General features: G+C 35.7%; 1 protein-coding gene and 1 long non-coding RNA gene across 12 annotated transcripts in view; one reads left to right on the top strand and one right to left on the bottom strand.

Annotated features, from left to right (window-relative positions):
• LOC141544661 (ankyrin repeat domain-containing protein 26-like) overlaps window positions 1–23,128 on the top strand; it is a 122,493-nt gene that overhangs the window by 42,752 nt on the left and 56,613 nt on the right. For all 8 annotated transcript variants that reach the window (XM_074271056.1, XM_074271063.1, XM_074271059.1 and 5 more), the window contains 5 exons: window positions 2,781–2,841; window positions 2,934–3,133; window positions 3,926–4,073; window positions 15,022–15,177; window positions 16,690–16,766. In XM_074271056.1, the coding sequence (XP_074127157.1) occupies window positions 2,781–2,841; window positions 2,934–3,133; window positions 3,926–4,073; window positions 15,022–15,177; window positions 16,690–16,766 (642 nt within the window). The remainder of the gene's footprint in view (window positions 1–2,780; window positions 2,842–2,933; window positions 3,134–3,925; window positions 4,074–15,021; window positions 15,178–16,689; window positions 16,767–23,128) is intronic.
• The window catches only part of LOC141544663 (uncharacterized), a 70,646-nt gene continuing 62,482 nt past the window's right edge, over window positions 14,965–23,128 (bottom strand). For 3 of the 4 annotated variants that reach the window (XR_012482747.1, XR_012482745.1, XR_012482746.1), the window contains 2 exons: window positions 18,845–18,946; window positions 14,965–15,138 (listed from right to left, as the gene is read on the bottom strand). This is a non-coding gene — a long non-coding RNA (uncharacterized LOC141544663). Of the gene's footprint in view, window positions 15,142–18,844; window positions 18,947–23,128 lie in introns of all 4 variants that reach the window. The other variant, XR_012482748.1, reaches the window with a different exon arrangement.

Raw genomic sequence — 23,128 nt, 5'->3', positions numbered from 1 at the left:
AGGTAGATATATACATACATACATACACACAGTCACATATCTTTCCTATCCCTGCTGACTCTTTAAATAAATTTTGCTGGCTAACTTGCCCAAGGGTCCTTCCCTTTTCTAATTCCTTAACCCTTTGTTTCCCTATGCACCTATCCCTCCCCATTATTTCTTTTGGATTAGATTTTGTAGGGACTATATCATATATATATATATATATATATATATATAGTGTTCCTTATTGAATCCATTCTTCTTCTGCACTACTTTTGTATAACAGGATTACTATTTTTACCTTAACTCTGCAATCTTTCTTTTGAGCTCTTTTATTCATGTGAATATTAAACATATAGTATGCCATTTGCCATAATAAAGAAAAATAATTTATTGATCATTTCAACAATTTGTCCAAGTTGAGTATTTTAATCGTGATCTTTGATATTGGCTATTTTTTTTTAATTCAGGTTTTGTTGATGGAAAGTCCTGAAAATCTACAATTTAATTAAATATCCATTTTTTTCTCATTCAAAAATTACAGATAATTTTGCTGTCCTTAGGTTGCTCAGGTCTTTTGATTTTGGGTAGATAGATATGATTCCAGGAGTTGTGTTTTTTTTTTTTTTACTGTAACAACTGATAAATCTTGTGCAATTCTAACTATAGCATCAGCATACTTGAATTTTTTTTCATGTTTCTTGCAAAAATTTTTTTTCTTTATCTGATCTCAAGAGCTATCATTTTTTCTTAAGGTATGTTCAACATTCTGTTCTATTTTCTCATTCTTTATAATCTGTTTTGTTATATCTTGGTCTCTCATAGCTTAATTGGCTTGCCCAGTTCTTATTTTCAAAGAATTATTTTCATCTTTGAGACTCTGTACCTCTTTTCTGGTTGATAACTTTTTTATTCATAATCTTGTTTTTCTTGGATGGTTATTTATTTTTCATCATGTTTCTCATTTGATTTTTAAATTCTGTTTTGAGTTCTATAAATTCTGGGCAAGGAGCTATTTCATGTTATTCTTTGGGGTAAACTTTTGTGACTTAAGTGTCCACCTTTGAAGATGAATCCAGATCTTTCCTGTTTTTATTCTATGTTTCAGTGGCAGGGTTTCATCTTTGCCAGTTCAAAAAAAAGAGGTATTAGTGTAAGCATCTCTAATCTTTGGGTGGAGGGATGGTGCCTCAAGCTTCCTTTGAGTTCTCCACTTTGATCAGGAATGCCAAACCAAGAGCTCCATCCTCCTGCAAGTGCCCACAGCTAGCAGCATATCTGTCCTACTGCTTCTGCACTTAGCTAGTGCTGGTTCCTTCTCACCTGGGTCAGCAGCAGAGCTGGGCCTGGCATTCCCATTCAGGCAAGTGTTATTCGGTCTTCCCAGACTCAACCTTAAGTTGACAGTCTTGAAGGTGAAAGTCTCTGTGATTTCTTCTGAGGCTTCAGCCACACCCAGGTAGCTGACATGTCTCCATTTGATGCTTTTGTAGAGTTAGCCCAGAGGTATTGGCACTTGAGACAGGTTAATTCCCAGGCTGAGGTCTTTTCAGATCTTTTTGGGTTGTATCAGGAGGATCCCTGTTCTGTCCCAAGCTTTCTAGATTTTCACTAGTCTCTGTTCACCCCAAGGCACAAGTTTGTTCTATTTATGGGAAAATCTAAAGAAATAAAAATAAAATTTACCAACCTATCCTTCCAGAATCCTCCCTATTTGTAATGTTGAACCTTCTAGTTGAAATAATAAACTTGTGCTGATTTTTACACGTCTCTGACTGTTGGGAAATTGGAACATTTTTCAGGAAGTCAATGCTGTTTTTATTCAGTCATTTCATCATTTTGATGTATTATATTAGATTTATATATATATCAGGTACAGCCAATCTTCAGTTTTTGTGTAACCTTCAAGCTCAAACTATACATTGAACATATGGGAAAGAGGAGTGTTACCAAAGTTTGTAACTTCCACTGGAGATGGCTGATCATACCATTTCTCACCCAGTTTAGCTCCTAATCTTTGTACTAATTGTCTGACAGGTGGATCACTTCCTTAAAATTTTGTTAAGGTTTGACATGCACCTACAAAGTAAAAGACATTTGTTTTAAGTGGATTTTTTTAAATCAGGTGTCTATAATGCTTGATTTTTGACATTGATGTAAAAGCAATGAACAGCAAATAATAAAATATCCATCATTAACGTGCATCTTCACAGCTTTTTCTGGACCCAGAAAATTTTTAGAGTATGCACTTCTTTCAACTGCATACATTGAGGGCAAAAAAATTCAAACAATGCAATTGATGTAATGAAGGCATTCAGGATCCTGTGACTAAAGTTCTTATAGCCTGTATTTTTCAATTTAGTGGCCTCTTACTGTCAGAAACCTTTGTTTTTTTCCTGCTGAATGTGTCAAGCAGAATGAGTTAACCCAATAGGCAGGCCTAGCAAAAGGGAGTCTGACATCAACATTTCCCTAGTTCTCTTTTAATTTTCAGGAAAGAAGTAACTCAGACTAATTTTTACTGTTCCAAAACATATAAACAATCTAAAACACAATACTAAAATAAAATTCCTTATCAGCAATGATTTATATTAAGAATAAATTTCTAAAATGTATTTTCAATTTTATAATATATACAATGTTAGTGGATCAATTTTTTTGGTGAACAAAATAGTCCAGAAGAGTTTATTTCTATATAACGATCAGATTAAATTTATCACAATAACAGGTCTCAAAGAAATGTGAACTATTAAATGTTAGTATTGATAGTCATTGTTCTCATCATTTTTTTTTGGCAGAAACAACCAAAATTGAACTTGAGTAAAATTTTGAATGCTACTCAGCAAATAAGAAATATCAGTAAGCTTCTTGAAAAATTTCCACTCATATTAGTATTGCTTGCCTTGAAATGATAGATTTCTTCATGTACTCTTTTATTTGTTTTTATGTAGGAGAAGAACAGACTAGCATCAACTATACAGAAGTTACACCTTTCCTTGGGAACAATGAATCGAGTGATGAAGAAGAGAAAACAGATTCTTTTCCTAAATCTTCATCCCAAGCCCAGGGCTGCTCTCATCCTGTCCATACCCCTCCTGCTTACTTTTCAAAATCTTCCCTTATGAAGTCTACTCTTCTGGACCTTCTTAATGTAATTATATTTGCTCTGGTTCTTAACATTCTTATCATGTGTGTTTGCCCTCTATCCTTTTATCCGATGCTCACAGCCACTTCATGGAAATGGGAAGGATTCTGGAAATGCAAATCCTCAAAAGTCACATCACAAGAAAATTCAGGGAATTTTATATATTGAAGATAAAACATTGATGAGTCCAGACAATACATGACAATACAATACAATACAACTCTCAGAAAGAAGAACAATGAGAAAGCAGGCAAGATGAATGGCAGTTAAAAGATTATAAAGAAAAAGTAGCAGAGGAAGAAAAAAGTGATGAAGAGGAAGAAAGAGAAAGGGATAAAAGATGGTTAGGATGCTATAAAACAAAGAAGAATCAAAATATGTAGATGCAAAGGATGAAGAAGAAAGTCAAGATGACAGTTTTGAAAACATGAAGGAAAAAGAGAGTTTGAGTAATCATCAGAATCTGTGTTTGTTGTGAAATATGATTAGAATGAAATTAAGAAGAGCAAACACTGAACATTTCTACAGAATTTCCTGTGCCAGTGATAATTGATATTTGAAGAAACTTCGATGCTATTTCCCTTAAAATAAAAATGCAGAATATTTTGTTTAAGAAACTCTTCACCTTTCTAATAAGTACACAATTTCGATGTAGATTGAACCTTAGAGATTATCTAGTTCATTTATTCCTTAATTATGTTTTAAAATTCAGTTGTTCTGTTTTGATAGATAAATTCAGACCATAGACTAAAGAAAAATTTTGGAGGACATTTTATATTTCATTGTCATTAATTGTAGGACGATTCAACAGATTCAGAGGAGGAAGTAAAGAAAAAGGATGTATTGGTTAACAACTTTACTGGTAAACGATCAGCTGGTGAAACTCCAAATATTCCCAAAGATCTACAGGCTCACATTACATCAGAGAAAAGTGCTGGGAGAAAAGGTATGTTACTATTTTGACAGGGCTCCTGATTTCATCAATTTAGGAAAGCCACAAGGAATAAATTTCTAGTGATGCCTATTGGCTACTGATCTATAGCACAGAGTCTGAGGGTAGCCTGGAGACAAAGAAGTTCAGGATCTTTCTAATGGTCACACAACCAAAATATCAGCAATAGAAATTTGTTCGGATTCTTAAAGATGTTATGGGCCAGAACTTGAGACAAGATAATCTTAGGAAAGAGTACGATCTAGTGAAGACTCTTTGAGGAGCTGACAAGAGAAAAGGAAAGCTTTTGGAATTAATCTGGAATAGCAGCTACTGGTAGAAATGACTGAATTAGAAAATAAGGACAAAGACTCACTGAGAAAAGGAAGTTTCAAATTTTTTTAAGAAACCCAATTAGGGATTCGGTTTAAATTGATGCCAAAAGGGTTAGAGTTTAAGGTTAGTGTCTGAAGGGAACTTGCAAATACCTGATAAAGGTTACTCTTTTGCTCTCTAAACTTGAGTCCATTTTTTCATTGATTTTCTATGTGCAAGATAGACTGGAATAAACATTCCAAATCAGCTACAAGCTTATGGTACATCAGACAATTGTGCTGTAAGAAAAAGTGAATCATGGTTTTGACAGATCTCCTGATTTCATCAATTTAGGAAATCCATAAGAAATAAATTTTTAGTGATGTGCATTGACTACTGTTCAATAGCATAGAACAGTAGTATATATATATATATATATATATATATATATATATATATGTATATATATATATATATAATATATATATATATATATATATATATATATATATTATATATATATATATATATATATATATATATATATATATATATATATATATATATAGAACAGCTGCCTAAGTTCAAACTGGTCCTCTATCCACTATACAATGTACTACTCAAGTTGTAGAATATTAGAATATTTTTGCTCTTTCTCTGTGTAGAAGGTGTCATTCCTTCTCTTCAGCTTGTACTCATTGTTAAAAATCTGTTGGGGTCTGCCCTTGGGGTAAGAAGTTTATTTATTTATTTACCAGCTTCCTCCCAGATGGGAGGTAGAATGCAATAACCCTGTGACTTGCCTAAGAGAGAGCTCTGGGAGACAGTTCCCCTCCCCCCCCCAGAAATGCCTCAGAGGTGATTAGCACTACTGCCTTGTGAGGATTGCTCAGTGAAGGACCCTGCAGTGTGGCCTACTGACTGTCCTGAGGTTTAAGGCTCCCTTGGGGTATGGATATCAGCAGCTAACATGAAAAGCCCCTGTGCTCAGACCGGAAGTGTCTGTCCGGAAACCGGGGTCCCTATTTCAAAGGTTCCACTTCTCTGGGAATTCCTCTGCCACTAGAATTCCACTGCCTCAGGCTGAGCCCAGCACTATGTGGATTAGAGGCTGCCTCAGGGTGTGTCCCAGCTTTTCAGGATCTTAACTACCCCAAGGAAAAGCCCCAGGCAGCAGAAGGCTGCTGCACAGCAGTGCCTAGATCTTTTAGGTCACTTCTGGATTGGGGTGGTTCTAGAATCTGGCTTTATGTTTTAAAGTGGCTCGATTTCTCTTCTGAACTGCTGTTTTATAAGCAGAGAAGAATTAACAGCCTGTGTCAGATTCCTCTATCTCAGTGGCTTCTCTGATTCCTGAGTTCTCCCCAGCCTGATCAGCACAGTATGCTAGGACCAAGTCCAACCCTGTCTGTGCTGGCCTTTTTTCTTCCTCCACTTGGAACCGACCTTTTCTGGTGAAATTCCTGATTCTCTTCAGCTGATAAGTTGTGCTTCTACTCCTTGTGGTTTTTATCAGTTCAGCGTTTTTTTTTTTTTTTTTTTATTCATTTTTCCAACTTATCCCCTCCTTCCCTCCACTCCCTCCCCCCCGATGGCAAGTAATCCCATACATTTTACATGTGTTACAATATAACCTAGATAAAATATATGTGTGTAAATACCATTTTCTTGTTGCACATTAATTATTAGCTTCTGAAGGTATAATTAACCTGGGTACATAGACAGTAGTGCTAACAATTTACATTCACTTCCCAGTGTTCCTTCTCTGGGTATAGTTATTTCTGTCCATCATTGATCAACTGGAAGTGAGTTGGCTCTTCTTTATGTTGAAGATTTCCACTTCCATCAAAATACATCCTCATACAGTATTGTTGTTGAAGTGTATAGTGATCTTCTGGTTCTGCTCATTTCACTCAGCAACAGTTGATTTAAGTCTCTCCAAGCCTCTCTGCATTCCTCCTGCTGGTCATTTCTTACAGAGCAATAATATTCCATAACCTTCATATACCACAATTTACCCAACCATTCTCCAATTGATGGAGATCCATTCAACTTCCAGTTTCTAGCAACAACAAAAAGAGCTGCCACAATCATTTTGGCACATACAGGTCCCTTTCCACTCTTTAGTATTTCTTTGGGATATAATCCCAATAACAGCAATGCTGGGTCAAAGGGTATGCACAGTTTGACAACTTTTTGAGCATAGTTCCAAATTGCTCTCCAGAATGGCTGGATTCTTTCACAACTCCAAAAACAATGTATCAGTGTCCCAGTTTTCCCACATCCCCTCCAACATTCATCATTATTTGTTCCTGTCATCTTAGCCAATCTGACAGGTGTGTAGTGGTATCTCAGAGTTGTCTTAATTTGCATTTCTTTGATGAGTAGTGATTTGGAACACTCTTTCATATGAGTGGATATAGTTTCAATTTCTTCCTCTGAGAATTGTCTGTTCATATCCCTTGACCATTTATCAATTGGAGAATGGTTTGGTTTCCTATAAATCAGGGTCAGTTCTCTATATATTTTGGAAATGAGACCTTTGTCAGAACCTTTCCTTTTAAATTTATTTTCCCAATTTGTTACTTCCCTGTAACGAGCTGTCGTCTCTAGAAGCTGCCGGATTACTCTCTGGGAAGAGAACTGCTGTGTCTACTCAAATCTCTCAGACAGATTCTTCTTCCTGTAATGAACCGTTGTCTCCAGGCAGTTGCTGTTAACTCTTGTCCAAAGAAGTGACTTCCCTTCCTGCAGAGAGCCCCGTCAAGCCTGATGCAATTCAGAGTCTTCTTCTTGTCTCTGGGAGTCCTCTCTTTTATTCTCCCAGAGAATGGGCGTGGGATAATGCAAGGGCTTCTGGGAAGAACCACCCCAGCCAATGAGCTTGCCCCCTCTATCAAGTCAACCTGAGTTCTCACCTTGTAATTGTCCAGAAAATCTCAGTTCTCACTTAGTAATCCTAACATCTCCCCCTTTCTTTTGATTTAGAACATAGGACAGTCATGACCTTGAAACATAAATCCATCAATATGGGAAGTATTACAGATAATTACATAAATTACATAAGCACATAGTAACATAGTAACGTAACACATGCTAGAAGTATATAACATAATAATAAATTGAAAATTTATAAATGTCCATAAGTCCATTGTCCATTAGTCTCATCTTGTGTGAGGAAGTCCAATGATTACTGCTGGTTTTTAAAGTTCTTTAACAGTCTTCTTATTATCCATGCTCTTTCAGTGTCAGATGTTTCTTAGATCTTCTCCTTTATTTTGAGGCCTTTCTCTTTTTCTGTCTCTCTCTGATGGACAAGGCGAATATGACTCGTTGGCACCCATCTGATTCCTTCTCCTGCTGAAGAAATACAAGCAAACCCTCTCCCCCAGGCAGTTAACCTATCTGGTCCCTTCCATTCACCACTTTCTGGATCTCTCCACATCACCTGGCGATTATCTAAGGACAGTGGAGATGCTCTCACTGGACACTGCCCTTCTGGTGGGTTATAAAACCTGTCTGCTGGAGCCAGTGCATCTTTGTCAAAAATTAGAAAATTAATGGTATAGAGAACTAAATTTAGAAGTTCCCTAGGGCTACCTGTGGCTCCCCCTTTCTTTTGTTTTTGGAGGAGTGTCTTAATATCTCTGTTTCTTCTCTCTACTATTGCCTGCCCTTGAGGATTAAAGGGTATGCCCGTGGTATGTAAAATCTTATACTGTGCACAAAAGTGTGTAAAATGTTTGGACGTATATGCAGGTCCATTGTCTGTTTTTATTGCTTGTGGCACACCCATAATTGCAAAAGCCTGTATAAGGAATTCAGTGACCACTCGGGCTGTCTCTTTTGCTGCTGGCATTGCAAATGTGAATCCTGAAAAGGTGTCTACCACGACATAAATAAAAGATAGACGACCAAAAGATTTATAATGGGTCACATCCATTTGCCAGATTTCATTGGGTCTCAAACCACGAGGATTCTTCCCTGGAGGGAGTGTAGGAGCGTGGAAAGGAAGACAAGCTGTACAGCTTTTTACTATGCTCCTAGCTTCCTCTCTTGTGATTCCAAATTGTAAATGTAAAGCTCGAGCAGCCTGATGATATTTAGAATGAGATTCTTGTGCTTCCTGAAATAAAGGACTACTGGCTAACATGGTTAGAAGGCTATCTGCCTTTGAATTTCCATCAAAAATAGGACCTGGGAGTCCACTATGTGAGTGGACATGCAAAATATAAATCTTGCCTGGATGTTTTCTCACTTGCTCTTGAAGTTCCTTAAAGAGCTGATAAATATTGGAGGCTGCAAATTTTATTTGGGCTGTGGCAATTCTTTGTACTACACCTACTGAATAGGCTGAATCAGTAATTATATTTACGTCTCCTGGGTAATAAGTGAGAGCTAGCATGATAGCAAATAATTCATTCTGTTGAGTGGATTGAAAAGGAGTCCTGATTACTCTCTTTATGGTTAAATCATGAGAGTATATGGCACAAATATTTTCTTTGGAGGCATCTGTAAAGATTGTTGGTCCTTTAAGAGGAACCTTAGAAACCTTTTCTTCAAAATTCCATCGCCAATTATGTAGTAGCCGGGTAATCTTTAATGGAGATCCATGTGCAAAATTTGGAGCGGTGGCCAATAAAATTTGCCATTCTGGGATGTTCTCACAGCATACATTAATCTGTGCGTTAGTATAGAATGTGTATATTTTTTCAGGACTTATCCCAGATAATTGTGTTACTCTCTTAATAGCCTTTAATAAAATCCTAGCCACAAGCACTGGGTAAGGTGTAAGGCTTTGTTCTGGTTGTGCTGGGAGGTTCACCCACTCAATCACTCTGTCTCCTTGATGAAGGACTGCTGTGGGTGCCTCTTTTGTAGCAAAAACTGATATTTCCAAGGGTTTTTGAGTGACTCTTTCAACCACATTGGATAAAGCCAGTTCAACTTCTCTCAAAGCCTTTTGTGCTTCTTTTGTAAGCTGGCGTGGTGAATTTAAAGCACTGTCTCCCCTTAAAATGTCATAGAGAGGTTGTAGTTGATTGGTAGTTAAGCCTAACACTGGACGCATCCATTGGATATCTCCTATTAATTTTTGAAAGTCATTTAAGGTGTTCAACTTCTCTGTTCTTAAAGAAAGCTTTTGTACTGTGAGTGTCTTAGGATATACTTCATATCCTAAATATTGAAAAGGAGCATGTCTTTGAATTTTTTCTGTAGCTATATGCAGTTTGTAGTACTTTAATGTTTCCATGGTCCTTTGTAGACATGCCTCTAACATTTGTTCCTCAGGTGCACATCCCAAAATATCATCCATATAATGTAACAATATTACTTTTGGAAAGGCTTTTCTTACTGGAGCAAGAGCAGCTGCAACATACATTTGGCACATAGTAGGGCTGTTTTTCATTCCCTGTGGCAAAACTGTCCATTCATATCTTTTATAAGGCTCAGCCAAATTAACACTAGGCACTGAAAAAGCAAATCTTTTCATATCCTCCTTATCTAGAGGAATAGAATAGAAACAATCCTTAATGTCTATAACCCATAGAGGCCATTCTCTTGGCAACTGAGTAGGAGATGGAAGTCCAGGCTGAAGAGTTCCCATAGTTTCCATCTGTTCATTTACTCTTCTTAGATCAGTTATCATCCTCCATTTTCCAGATTTCTTTTTCACCACAAATACTGGGGAATTCCAAGGACTTAGAGAAGGCCGCAAGTGTCCTTGGTCAAGTTGTTCTTGCACTATGTCTAATAAGGCCTGAATTTTATCACTTCTTAAGGGCCACTGTTCTACCCACACTGGTGAATCAGTCTTCCACTGAATAGGAACTGGTGAAAGTGCAGGTAGGCCTTCAACAGCAGCCCTGCCTAAAAAGCCGAAGTGCTTATTTGTAATCCTATCTGCTGTAAAATGTCTCTTCCCCACAGATTGATGGGGATTTTTTCAACCACAAAAGGAGTAAAAGCTCCTGTTTCTCCTTCAAATACCCATCTCAAAGGCCTAGCACTAACTTCTGCTGCTATTGATCCTCCCACCCCAGACATATAGGTGTCTGCTTTAATCTTTGGCCAGTGACCGGGCCAATTGGCACCTCTAATAACTGTACGATCTGCACCCGTGTCTACCAATCCTTCAAATGGTATTCCGTTTATATAAATAGTAAGCATAGGTCGGTCAGCTGTCACAGCTGCTGTCCAATATATTCCTGGATTTTGTTCATTGGAGTCAAAATCTAGGCGACTATCACTAGGTTGCTTATTAGGGGTCCGTAACAATAAGCCTGATGCTACTACTTCTCCTGGTTGATAAATCACACGTTGTCTGCCTGTGCTAGTGACTGGGATATTAGATACACATTCTCCAGTCTCCCACATCAGTGTATGGATGGACACTGTTTTGTAGGCACTCTCAGAAGGTGAAATGGTCAAGCCTACTGTGCCTGGAGGCAAAGGATCCATAGGCTCAACAGGAACAGATTTCACTTCTCCAGGGAGTATCTCGGTAGTCTCTACTGCACACAACTCTATTTTTCCTAATTTCAATCCCTTTCTTCCATCTGATTGCCTTTTGGCTGATTGATCGTGTCTTAAAATTCTCTGGATGTAACCTCGGCTGCCATCATGCCCCACTTGGGGGGCTGAAGCTGGGCCCCACCTGTCATTTCCCTGTGTCAATCTACATTCGGAGGCCCAGTGGAGGCCCTTGTGACATTTTGGACATGGAGTTTTAGGTCTTCTCTCACCCTGTCTTCTCACTGTATCTCCATATCTACACTGAGCTCTTAGATGCCCAATTTTTCCACATTGAAAACATCGCCGAGTTTCTCTAGAAGGCCCTTGCCAGGAGGGACCCTGTCTTTCCACATTCATCATTGTCCGGGTGTAAAAAGCATTTGTTCCCACTGTAGCACAGCGTCTTATGATCTCCTCTAAAGGAGCATCTTTGTCTAATCCCCATATAATTCTTTTGCAAATCTCATTGGCATTTTCCTTAGCCAGATGTCTGGTCATTATTTCTGTAGCTGAATTTTCTCCAATAGTTCTTTTGACAGCAGTTTGCAAACGTCCCACAAAATCTGCAAAAGGTTCATTGGGACCTTGCTGTATTTTAGTGAAAGCCTCTCCACGATCTTTCTGTCCAGGGAGGACACCCCAAGCTTTTATTGCAGCCTTAGCAATTTGTTCATATATTGTCATGGTATAATTAATCTGTTCCGAATTCTCTCCATATTGACCTTCACCAGCTAAGTGCTCAAAAGTGAATTGTGTGTTAACTCCTATTTCCAAATTGCATCTGACTTGAATTTTACATAATTCATGAAATTCCGCAAGCCATAATAAATTTTCTCCAGGTTCCAGACATGTCCTTGCTATGGATTTCCAATCATTCGGGGTTAGGACTTCATAAGACAAACCATCTAGTAACATTTTGACATAAGCTGATGTAGCCCCATAAAGTGTACAACCTTTTTTCAAATCCTTAATTGTATTCAAATCTAAAGGTGCATATCTTCTCTTTTTTTTACCTACAGAGTCAGTATTTTCAATCACAGGATATGCATGTATAAAATCACTTATATCCTGTCCTTCTCTCTTAGCTTTAACCAATGCTTTTTCTAATCTTGTCATAGGCTTAGGCTTCTTCACAGGCAATTCTGTTTGTGTTTCTGCCTCTTCCCCTCTTTCTTCCTCCATCTCTGAAGGTGGGGTTGATGTGGGCCTGTCAATAATCTGTTCTCTAGGCAGGGTTGAAGCTTCTTCAAGAGAATCATACCATAATTCCTCATTTAAATCCTCTTGCTCTAGGGAAAGATCTTGATCTTTCCTTTTTTTCCTCACACTTCCTCCTCTGTTCATTTTTAGAACTTTTCCTTCTCCTACAACTTGCTTGATAGTTTAAGGCTAATTGAACTATGTTGTAGATATAAAATACTTCTGCAGAAATTGAACGAGGCCCATTTTTTGCTTGAAATTCTTTCATTTCATATCCCACTAGCTTCCATTTATCTACATCTATCTTTTCTTCCTCTAAGAACCAAGGGGATGTGCATCTTAATGCAGCCAAGAGTTTAGCAATCTGTACCCAGGTTACAAGTAAACTCTGCTCCTCAATTATCTTGATTATACTCTCTATAGTACCACTCCTGAATGGGGGTGGAGCTGAGGTTACTTCTGGGGCTGGGGATGAGTCGGCTGAGGTCCAGGGATTGAATTTAGCTAACATGTGCCCCATTTCAGCTATAAGAGATTCCTGGTTTAGCCCTTAACAAGTTAAGTTCCTTATTTATCTATTAGCACGCTCACTTAATCTTTAACAAAGTTTCCTCGTTACTCACGGTTCTGGGTCAGAGAGACTGAGATCTAGATCAGAAGCTTTTCCACTGGAATCAGGACCGTGTCTGTCCCTGTTTGGGCGCTAAATTGCGAAGGTCTGGTCTAGCTCCTCTTGTCAGGATAAGCAAATGTCCTTGCCCCACGTGTGGACGCCAATTGTAACGAGCTGTCGTCTCTAGAAGCTGCCGGATTACTCTCTGGGAAGAGAACTGCTGTGTCTACTCAAATCTCTCAGACAGATTCTTCTTCCTGTAATGAACCGTTGTCTCCAGGCAGTTGCTGTTAACTCTTGTCCAAAGAAGTGACTTCCCTTCCTGCAGAGAGCCCCGTCAAGCCTGATGCAATTCAGAGTCTTCTTCTTGTCTCTGGGAGTCCTCTCTTTTATTCTCCCAGAGAATGGGCGTGGGATAATGCAAGGGCTTCTGGGAAGAACCACCCCAGCCAATGAGCTTGCCCCCTCTATCAAGTCAACCTGAGTTCTCACCTTGTAATTGTCCAGAAAACCTCAGTTCTCACTTAGTAATCCTAACACTTCCCTTCTAATCTTGTTTGCATTAGTATTGTTTGTACAGAAACTTTTTAGTTTGATGTAATCAAAATCTTCTATTTTGTGATCAATAATGATCTCTAATTCTCCTTTGGTCATAAATTCCTTCCTCCTCCACAAGTCTGAGAGGTAGACTATCCTCTGTTCCTCTAATCTATTTATGATCTCATTCTTTATGCCTAAATCATGGACCCATTTTGATCTTATCTTGGTATATGGTGTTAAGTGTGGGTCCATATCTAATTTCTGCCATACTAATTTCCAGTTTTCCCAACAGTTTCTTCCGAATAATGAATTTTTGTCCCTAAGGTTGGTATCTTTGGGTTTGTCAAAGATTAGATTGCTGTAGATGTACCGTGTTTTGTCCTTTGTATCTAATCTGTTCCACTGATCTACCGTTCTATTTCTTAGCCAGTACCAAATGGTTTTGGTGACTGCTGCTATATAGTATAGCTTTAGATCAGGTACACTTAGACCACCTTCCTCTGACTTTTTTTTTCATTAGTTCCCTTGCAATTCTCGACCTTTTATTCTTCCATATGAATTTTGTAATTATTTTTTCTAGGTTATTAAAATAGTTTCTTGGGAGTCTGATCGGTATAGCACTAAATAAATAGATTAGTTTGGGGAGTATTGTCATCTTTATTATATTCGCTCGGCCTATCCAAGAGCACTGAATGTCTTTCCAATTATTTAAATCTGACTTTATTTTTGTGGCAAGTGTTTTTTAATTTTTCTCATATAATTCCTGACTATTCTTTGGTAGATGGATTCCCAAATACTTTATACTCTCAACATTTGTTTGGAATGGAATTTCTCTTTGTATCTCTTGCTGTTGCATTTTGTTGGTGATATATAAGAATGCTGAGGATTTATGTGGATTTATTTTGTATCTTGCCACTTTGCTAAAATTCTGAATTATTTCTAATAGCTTTTTAGCAGAGTCTTTGGGGTTCTCTAAGTATACCATCATGTCATCTGCAAAGAGTGATAGTTTGATTTCCTCATTTCCTACTCTAATTTCTTGAATCTTTCTCGGCTCTTATTGCCGAGGCTAGTGTTTCTAGTACTATATTGAATAGTAACGGTGATTTTGGGCAACCTTGTTTCACTCCTGATCTTACTTGGACAGGTTGCAGTTTATTTCTATTGCATATTATGTTTACTGACGGTCTTAAATATATGCTCCTGATTATTCTAAGGAATAATCCATTTATTCCTATACTCTCAAGAGTTTTTAGTAGGAATGGATGTTGGATTTTGTCAAATGCTTTTTCTGCATCTATTGAGATGATCATATGGTTCTTATTAAGTTGATTATTAATATGGTCAATTATACTCATAGTTTTCCTAATATTAAACCAGCCCTGCATTCCTGGTATGAATCCTACCTGATCATAGTGTATTATCCTGGGGATGATTTTCTGAAGTCTTTTTGCTAATATCTTATTTAAGATTTTAGCATCAATATTCATTAAGGAAATTGGTCTATAATTTTCTTTCTCAGTTTTCGATCGACCTGGTTTGGTATCAGTACCATGTCTGTGTCATAAAAGGAGTTTGGTAGGACTCCTTCATTCCCTATTTTTTCAAATAGTTTATATAGCATTGGGGCTAATTGTTCTTTAAATGTTTGGTAGAAATCACATGTAAATCCATCTGGTCCTGGGGATTTTTTCCTGGGGAGTTGATTAATAGCTTGTTCTATTTCTTTTTCTGAAATGGGACTATTTAAGCAATTTATTTCTTCCTATGTTAATCTAGGAAGCGTCAAAAGAGTTGATAAAGGTGTCCTTAAGAAGCCATGTAAATCCGTTGAACAAAATGTGGAAGTCAAACAAAGAAGAGTTGATAAAGGTGTCCTTAAGAAGCCATGTAAATCTGCTGAACAAAATGTGGAAGTCAAACAAAGAAAGAAAGGTAGAGGCTTAATATTCTGGATTTACTAAAAATAGATTATTTGCTTAATTTGTTACATGCCAATCCTCTTAGAATTAGTAAGCAACATAAATAGTAAAATCATGCAATAACAAAATTGATTGTCAGTGTTTAATCTTCTCAGTAGACCAGAATCTACAAGATGTTCTGATTTTCTCCTTTAATCAGTGTAGCAATTTCCACAAAAGCTGAAAGAGACTAGATTAGATTTGTATCTTTATTGTGCCTTAATGGTCTTTGTATTTAATTGTTAATTCCTACCTCTTTTTTTTCAAAGTTTAAAATCTTGAGGTATGAATATTCCCATATAAAATCTATATATAAATGATTGTTTCCTTTTTTTCTGTCATTGTAACTTATTATCACTAGCATCCTTGACACATACAATTTTCTGAAACTTTTGTTAAGTTCATCTTTTCACTACTGAATCACTCTCCATTTTGTCATATTCAAACTGTTTCTAGGTTAACTAATTCTTAAAATGAATTTCAAATTAACTCCTGGAATGTGTCTTGTTTTATGTTTCCTTGATTTAATCAGAGTAGCTTCTAGACTTACTGGAAGAATTAGGTGTCATTTACTTTATTTCCATTTTTGCATGAGATAGTCCTGCCAGTGATTTTACAGTTACCATTTATATTTGTTTCTCTCAGTTTTGTTAAATATCATTTTGGTTCTGTCTTTTTGATTTTGTCCTCTTTCTGATTATGTCTTGAGGTTTTGTCTCTGAACTTATGTCAAAAAGTGCTATCATGAATTAACTTTAGAAATCCAGTTAATTATATTTCTTTTTTTGTGTATGTAAATCTATGACTTTTGAAGGATGCATATGGTCTGTGATCTTCATAACCCAAAGCAATTCTGCAATCTCAAAAAATGAACATTTCTTAGTCCCTAATGGGAAGGAAAGCTTTCTTGCTAATCCCTCCTTCACAGTTTCCAGTTGGTCATGTTGTCCATTCTCTAACTTATCTCATTTTTTTCTTCACCTTCCTGACTCCATTTTTTGTTCTCTCCTACTTACTCAGTTAAGTTCTTGTAAACTCAGTTAAGGTTAGTAAGGCCAGCCTCATGTCCTTTGGTTATTGAGAAAATCCATTGATTCTATTTGTTTTTTACTTCTAGCCTAACTAATAAATTGATCATACACACATAAATTTCTTCCAGTTTATATTTCAATGGCAACAATTTTTGCTAAAGTAAATATGTAAATCAATCTTTACAGCTTCCTATGCTTTGCTCATGGGAAACAGCATCTCACAAGAAACTTCAAATCCTGCAGTAGATTGAAATTGCAAAATAATCAGATCCATTCGTAATTAATAAGATTGAATTTTTTTATATTTTATGTCTTATCTCAATATAGATTGAAATAGACAAAATTATATCTGTCATAACTAGCATTACTGTTAATGGGGAGGGGGTGGGAGAATTTCATTCATAGAAGAAAAGTAATTCTAAATAAAATAAAATTTCAATTAAATATTACTTTAGATGTTAAAGGAGAATTGAAACTTAAAGGACTATCCAATGGAGGACAGGAAGATTTCAGTAATAGTGACCAGAAACAGGTATGGAAAAGTGATATTTTTGATATTTTATTTTAGTAAAAGTGCCTTTCATATTAATTTTTCTAGAAGCATATTTTCAAAAGTTAGTGTAATTTTAAATGTATTTATGTCTTATTGAAAAGATTTTCTTTGGAATTATAGGGACTAATATGAAAACTCCAATCCTAGCTATGTAATAACAGTGTGAAGGAACAGTCCCAAAATAGTGCATTTTGTACATTTCTTAAATGACAAAGAAGCTAATTTAAATGATTTGATTATTTCATTGTTTTTGCCTTATTCAACAAAATAATTGTGGTAACAGAATTATCATAGATCTGGATGCGTGTGAAAGAGCATCTTAGTCCTGATTTCTTTCTTATACACAAGCTAAAATTTATTGTCACTGATGGCAAGGAAAGAATCCAGAATGTCAATATCTAGAAATGTATGTCATTTTAGAAAACTATACTAAATTCTATTATTGCTCAAAAATGTTAATGCATGGCATTAAAATGCTATAATAATAATATCTTAGTATTAATAATCGAAGTTATTGTACTTTATCTTAGTCCTAAATAACCAATCCTGTCTATAGTATCCCCCAAAAGTAGTTGATCGCTTTCTGTGACTGAAAAATTACTACCCAAATAAAGCAGCCCACTGTATATTTGAACAGCTCTAATAGTGTGGGATGTTTTCTTCTATTGATCAATAATTTGCCTTTCTATATTGTGCAACAAGGGCTAATGGTTCTGACTTTAAGAATCGAGTTGAAGTAATCAAGACCTGCATTCTAATTGCTAATATTTTGGTGATTTTTATCCTGGAATCATTTAAATCATATTTTCGATAAACTAGACAGCCCCACTTGTTGAGCAGACCTTCCTGTGATATGGCATGGCTGACTTCTGAGATCTCTTGTACTTCCTCTGGACTACACTTTCCCTTATCCTATCTAAGCATAATAATGTGGAATTATGAAGACAGAATCAAGGCCTGTTATGTCTCATGAAGAATATTCTCTTACTTTTGCTGCAAAGATCACATTAGCCCTTTTGATAACCTCATCATTAAACTTATGGCCCATTAGCGAATAATTCTATGTCTTTCTCTGAGAATTTCTATGGAAAATTGTTTTACCCCAGTGTGTACATATGCAGCTGATGTTTAAAAGTCTTATTCCAGTATCTTAAATTTATCCCCTTTGAAATGTTTCTTCTTGTAATTGTAAAGATTTTGTTTTAATCTGTAAAGATCCATTGTAATATCAGTTCTGTGATTTATTTCATCTGTAGCCTTTACTAATCCCATGCCATTTACAATCAACTAATAAGTATTTGATCTATCACTTCATCCTGATTATCAATGTAAAATGTTGAACAGAGTAAATATTGAGGATGAAGCTATCTGTTGCTTTCCAGGGGGATGAGTATTCTTTAGATCTGCCCAATGAAAAAGGCTAAATGTTTCTTTATTACAATTCACATTTTTGTCCTAGTCAACAAAGATCTTGTGAGAAATGTTTTCAAATACTTGTTGAAATCCAGGCACGCTGGGTTTTAACATTCCTGGAACCTAGTCTTCTATTCTCTGCAGTGATGACAATTTTATTGAAGAGGAAACTTAGGAGGGTCTAGTATAACTTCTTTCAATGAACACATCAATTCTTCATTATCCCCCCTTACATCCTTTTATGGGAAATATGGGAAATATAACTGGGGCCAGTATTTCCCAGGAGTCAATACCATTCAGCTTTCCTAAGCCCACAGCAACTCCCTGGTAAACTGTAATTACTCAAAGATTTCAGGTGAGATTCTTCAGTTCAATGTGCTAATTAGCTGGAGGGGCTTATGGTGCTAATTCTAACGGCATAGCTTGATCTCAATCGAGATGGTCTCATGATACCTCATGCTCTAGTCTCCCTGTAATGTCTTCCTTAACAGAAATTAAAAGAGTCCTAAAGCCCATGTTTCAGATGCTTTCTGTAAGATAGAATCTGATCGCGAGTCTTTTTATCATGTTCACTTAGTTGGCACAACCTGCACAATCAAGGGACAAGAGAGGCTGGAAACACAAATCAGGTCATACAGCCTTACCTTCCCACAGCATCTTTCCACAACTAGTTTCCAGTTCACAACCTGGGCCTTCAGTCCTATTTCTTTCTGGCCGACACATTTTGATCATTTGGGTGAATATCTCTGCCCAAGAAACAAGAATGGAAATGACCATTCCAATGTGATATCTTAACAATCAAAAATTATATACCATATAACTTATCCTCATTAACTGATTATAGAACTTCAATCTGAATATTTCCCAAATAGTACCCTACTCATCAACAAGTCAGTGAATTGAATTGAGCCCTTACTTTGACATGAAAAGATTCTATTCTTTCCTCTGTCTTCATTAAAGAGAATAAAGAGAATTCTATCATGAAAAGAGCAATAAAGAACACAACTGCTTTAGAAGGCTTTATGGACCCTAATAATGAATGTCTGTAGTTAGAAGTTCACTGTCAACTTGTTAGGGTTATTGTGGATGAGATTCCTGTCCACATGTAATGCATTCATTTTCTTGATAGATCTGTATATTTAGAATATAGTGAAAATCAGGCAAATAAAGTGTTGCCATCTCATTTAAATCATGGCTTAAAATGTCCAATTTTGGGGAAATGATATTCAAGGTAATTTAAAGTAGGTTATTTTGGTATAAACAGCTAAGAGGCATAGTGGATAGAGTTGCAGGCCTGGAGTCATGAAGATTCATCTTCATGAGTTCAAATATGATTTCAAATAATTGTTAATTATATAACCGCGAAGAAGTTACTTAAACCTTTTTTTGCCCTAGTTTCCTTATGAGTAAAGTGAGCTGGAAGACAAAATGCAAAATATTCACGTCTCTTTGCCAGGAAAACCTCAAATAGAGTCATAAAAAGTCAGAGATAACTGAACAACCATAAAAAAATTAAATGATAGAATATGACTCTGTCATGTAAACAATTTTTAAAATATAATTTATTCCAAAATACCTATAGGTATGCATCATAATTGTGGTTTGTTCCATGTAATTATGGAACTATAATCCCAACTCATCTGAACATTTGAAAAATTGTACTGGATCAGGGAATCAGGTCTTCCTTAACTATTTTAAAGTCATCACTTCCTACTCTATTGGTACCCAATAATTCTGTTGATGTGCTTAAGATATATATCGGAATAATTTCTTATTTCTTTTTCTGAATTATATATAAAAATCATCGGCCTTCTCTTGCCCATTCCTATTCTCTGATTTGTATAGAGACTTTGGACTGGAACCAAACTCAGAAAGGGACAATCTATGCAGGTCTATTTTTTGAAAATACAGTTATTTTACTGTGCATACCCTTTGACCCAGCAGTACTACTACTGGGCTTATATCCCAAAGAAATACTAAAGAGCTGAAAGGGACATGTATGTGCCAAAATGTTTGTGGCAGCTCTTTTTGTTGTAGCTAGAAACTGGAAGATGAATGGAGGTCCATCAGTTGGAGAATGGTTGGGTAAATTGTGGTATATGAAGATTATGGAATATTATTGCTCTGTAAGAAATGACCAGCAGCAGGAATACAGAGAGGCTTCGAGAGACTTACATGAACTAATGCTGAGTGAAATGAGCAGAACCAGAAGATCACTATACACTTCAACAACAATATTGTATGAGGATGTATTCTGAAGGAAGTGGAAATCTTCAACATAAAGAAGATCCAACTTACTTCCAGTTATCAATGATGGACAGAAATAACTACACCCAGAGAAGGAATACTGGGAAGTGAATGTAAATTGTTAGCACTAATGTCTGTCTGCCCAGGTTACATGTACCTTCGGAATCTAATGCTTATTGTGCAACAAGAAAATGGAATTTATTGTATCTAGGTTATATTGTAACATATGTAAAAATGTATGGGATTGCCTGTCATCAGGGGGAGGGAGTAGAGGGAAGGGGGGATAATTTGGAAAAATAAATACAAGGGATAATATTATAAAATATATATATATATATATATATATATATATATATATATATATATATATAATAAAAAATTTTAAAAAAAAGAAAATACAGTTGTTTTAAATCACATTTATTTTTCTCTCCAACTTAAGTCGTAATTTAGAGTTCCTATTTTTACACTTATTTTGATCTTTGATTTAAAGAAATGTAAAAGTGAGCACTAGAGAAACATATAAAAGTAGTAAAGAATCTTATGAATTAAAAGAGTAATGAGTTTAATTTTTTGTCCCATCCCAACTTTATATTTTACTTGTTTTTTAGATTTGAAACATATCTGTATTATAATTTTGATCATGTAAAATTACCAATGAAAAATAAAATACCTTTTTTGGAAAAAAAAAATTGTCCTTTTAGAGCAGGAAAAAAGATTGATATGAAATAGGAAATTTTCCTTTATTTTGATAGGAATTATAGTATGGCACAAACATAATAATTTACCTAATACCTTGGATATAATATCCTGGATAATATCTTGGATAAAATTTACTTTCCAATTTCATTTTTAGGGTAAATTTAAATATTTTTGAAATTTGAAACACAACGATTTGGGACTAACGATTAAGTTTAACTATGGTTTGTCTATTTTTAAATTGATCTTTGTCTTATTTCATTATCCAAGGATAAAGTTACTTTAGAAACAACCTGCATACCAGAAGAAACAGTACCTAAAAAACAAGTTCAGTCTCTTTGTGCTCCATTTTTGAAGAAGGAAATAAGGTCTGAAGGACCAGAATCCAATAGGAAATCTGATAGTGAAACGACTTCAAAAGAAAGTTGTCAAAAAACATGGATTGAGGAGGAAAAGGAATTCAAAAACAATAACTTAATTGATTTTGTGGAAAAGGTAAAACGTAAAGGCCCTCTAAGGGTAAAAGTTCTTCAGACATTTTCAGGGCAAACGGAACAAGATCGGCCATATGCTCTTTCATGCAATTTAGAGATGAATTTCCAAGAAAATATTCTTCAGTGCTCACAAAATAGCACCCTACAATGTAAGAATGACAATGAGCCAGAAATGGAACATACTTGCAAAGTAAATGAAGAGGATATTGCTTATGTTGCGAAAAATAGAAAAAGAGCCGGTTCCAAAATATCTATAAATAAAATGAAGGAAGATACATCATTTGATACAGAAATGGTTGTAAGTCTGCCAAGAAGTATCGGGAATTTGGGACCACATTCAGGAGGTTTCCTGCAATCAAGTGCTCCAGGAAGGCATTTTACTCACTCTGGTGATATAAAATTAATCATCCAGGAAAAAAGCCTGAAATGACTGCAAGAAAATGTAAGGAGAAAAACCAAACATAAAGAAACCTTATTCAAGAATAGTCATCACAATGACAGTAACTCTATAGATGAGCCAAGATGTTTGAAACACTCCCTTCCATATAGGGACAAAATGTCTAAAAACTACCTGGATGCAGAATTAAACCAACATACACAAAGATTGACAATTGAGTTGGAAATAATGCAAACAAAATCCCTGACTTTGGAGAAAGAAAAAATATCACCACAAAAACAGGTAGATTCACCTTCTGTCACTCTACATTCATCCTGTGAAACTGATTTTTCACTTCAAATGCTTGGTATTTGTACAACATGTATTGAAAACTGCATTAAGGAAAATATCCAGAAAGTCTTTTTTATACTTTTTATTTTGATTATCTAAATTGCTCCATCAATTTTCAAAGTATTTGCCATGTAAACAAGAAACTGTCTAAATCAGACATACAAATTGGAATATTAGACTAGGTAACCAAAAGAACAAGGACAAGCCTAAAGACAATTAGGATACAGACCTAAAAGGAACATAATGAACTCAGATTCTCTTTTTTGCAAATCCTTGTAATATTGGATATTTTAAAGACTTTTCCTTTCTATGGGCATTTTTTATTTTCTTAAAATACTGAAAACATAAGCTAAATTTGGGAAATTTCTAACAAAGGTACCTGATACAAATAATACTTTTATGGTAATCTGATACTTCATCTTTATTGATTTTACTAAAGTCATTACATTTTTGCATTTCAAAAGAAAATGAAACACAATTATGCTAATCATCTAAAATCAGTTTTCATAGGGCATTAATATACTATTTCTCTATTTATCCCACTAGTTATAAATTATAGGATTGAGTTTTAAACTTTGATCTTCTACTTTCAAGTTCAATGCTCCTCTTTTTGTATTTAGTTTTTCAAAATATATTTTTATTCACTATAGATATTTGCATAATTGGCTGGCTTTAGATGCTATTGTACTAGCACTGTTAATTCATTGAATTTTATTTTTGAGAAGGAGCATTGGCAGTCATTGAATCAAACACCATTATCTTAT

Source organism: Sminthopsis crassicaudata, chromosome 5 (genome assembly GCF_048593235.1).
Source record: "Sminthopsis crassicaudata isolate SCR6 chromosome 5, ASM4859323v1, whole genome shotgun sequence".
Taxonomy (NCBI): Eukaryota; Metazoa; Chordata; class Mammalia; order Dasyuromorphia; family Dasyuridae; genus Sminthopsis; species Sminthopsis crassicaudata.
This window is presented reverse-complemented; position numbering and strand designations above follow the sequence as displayed.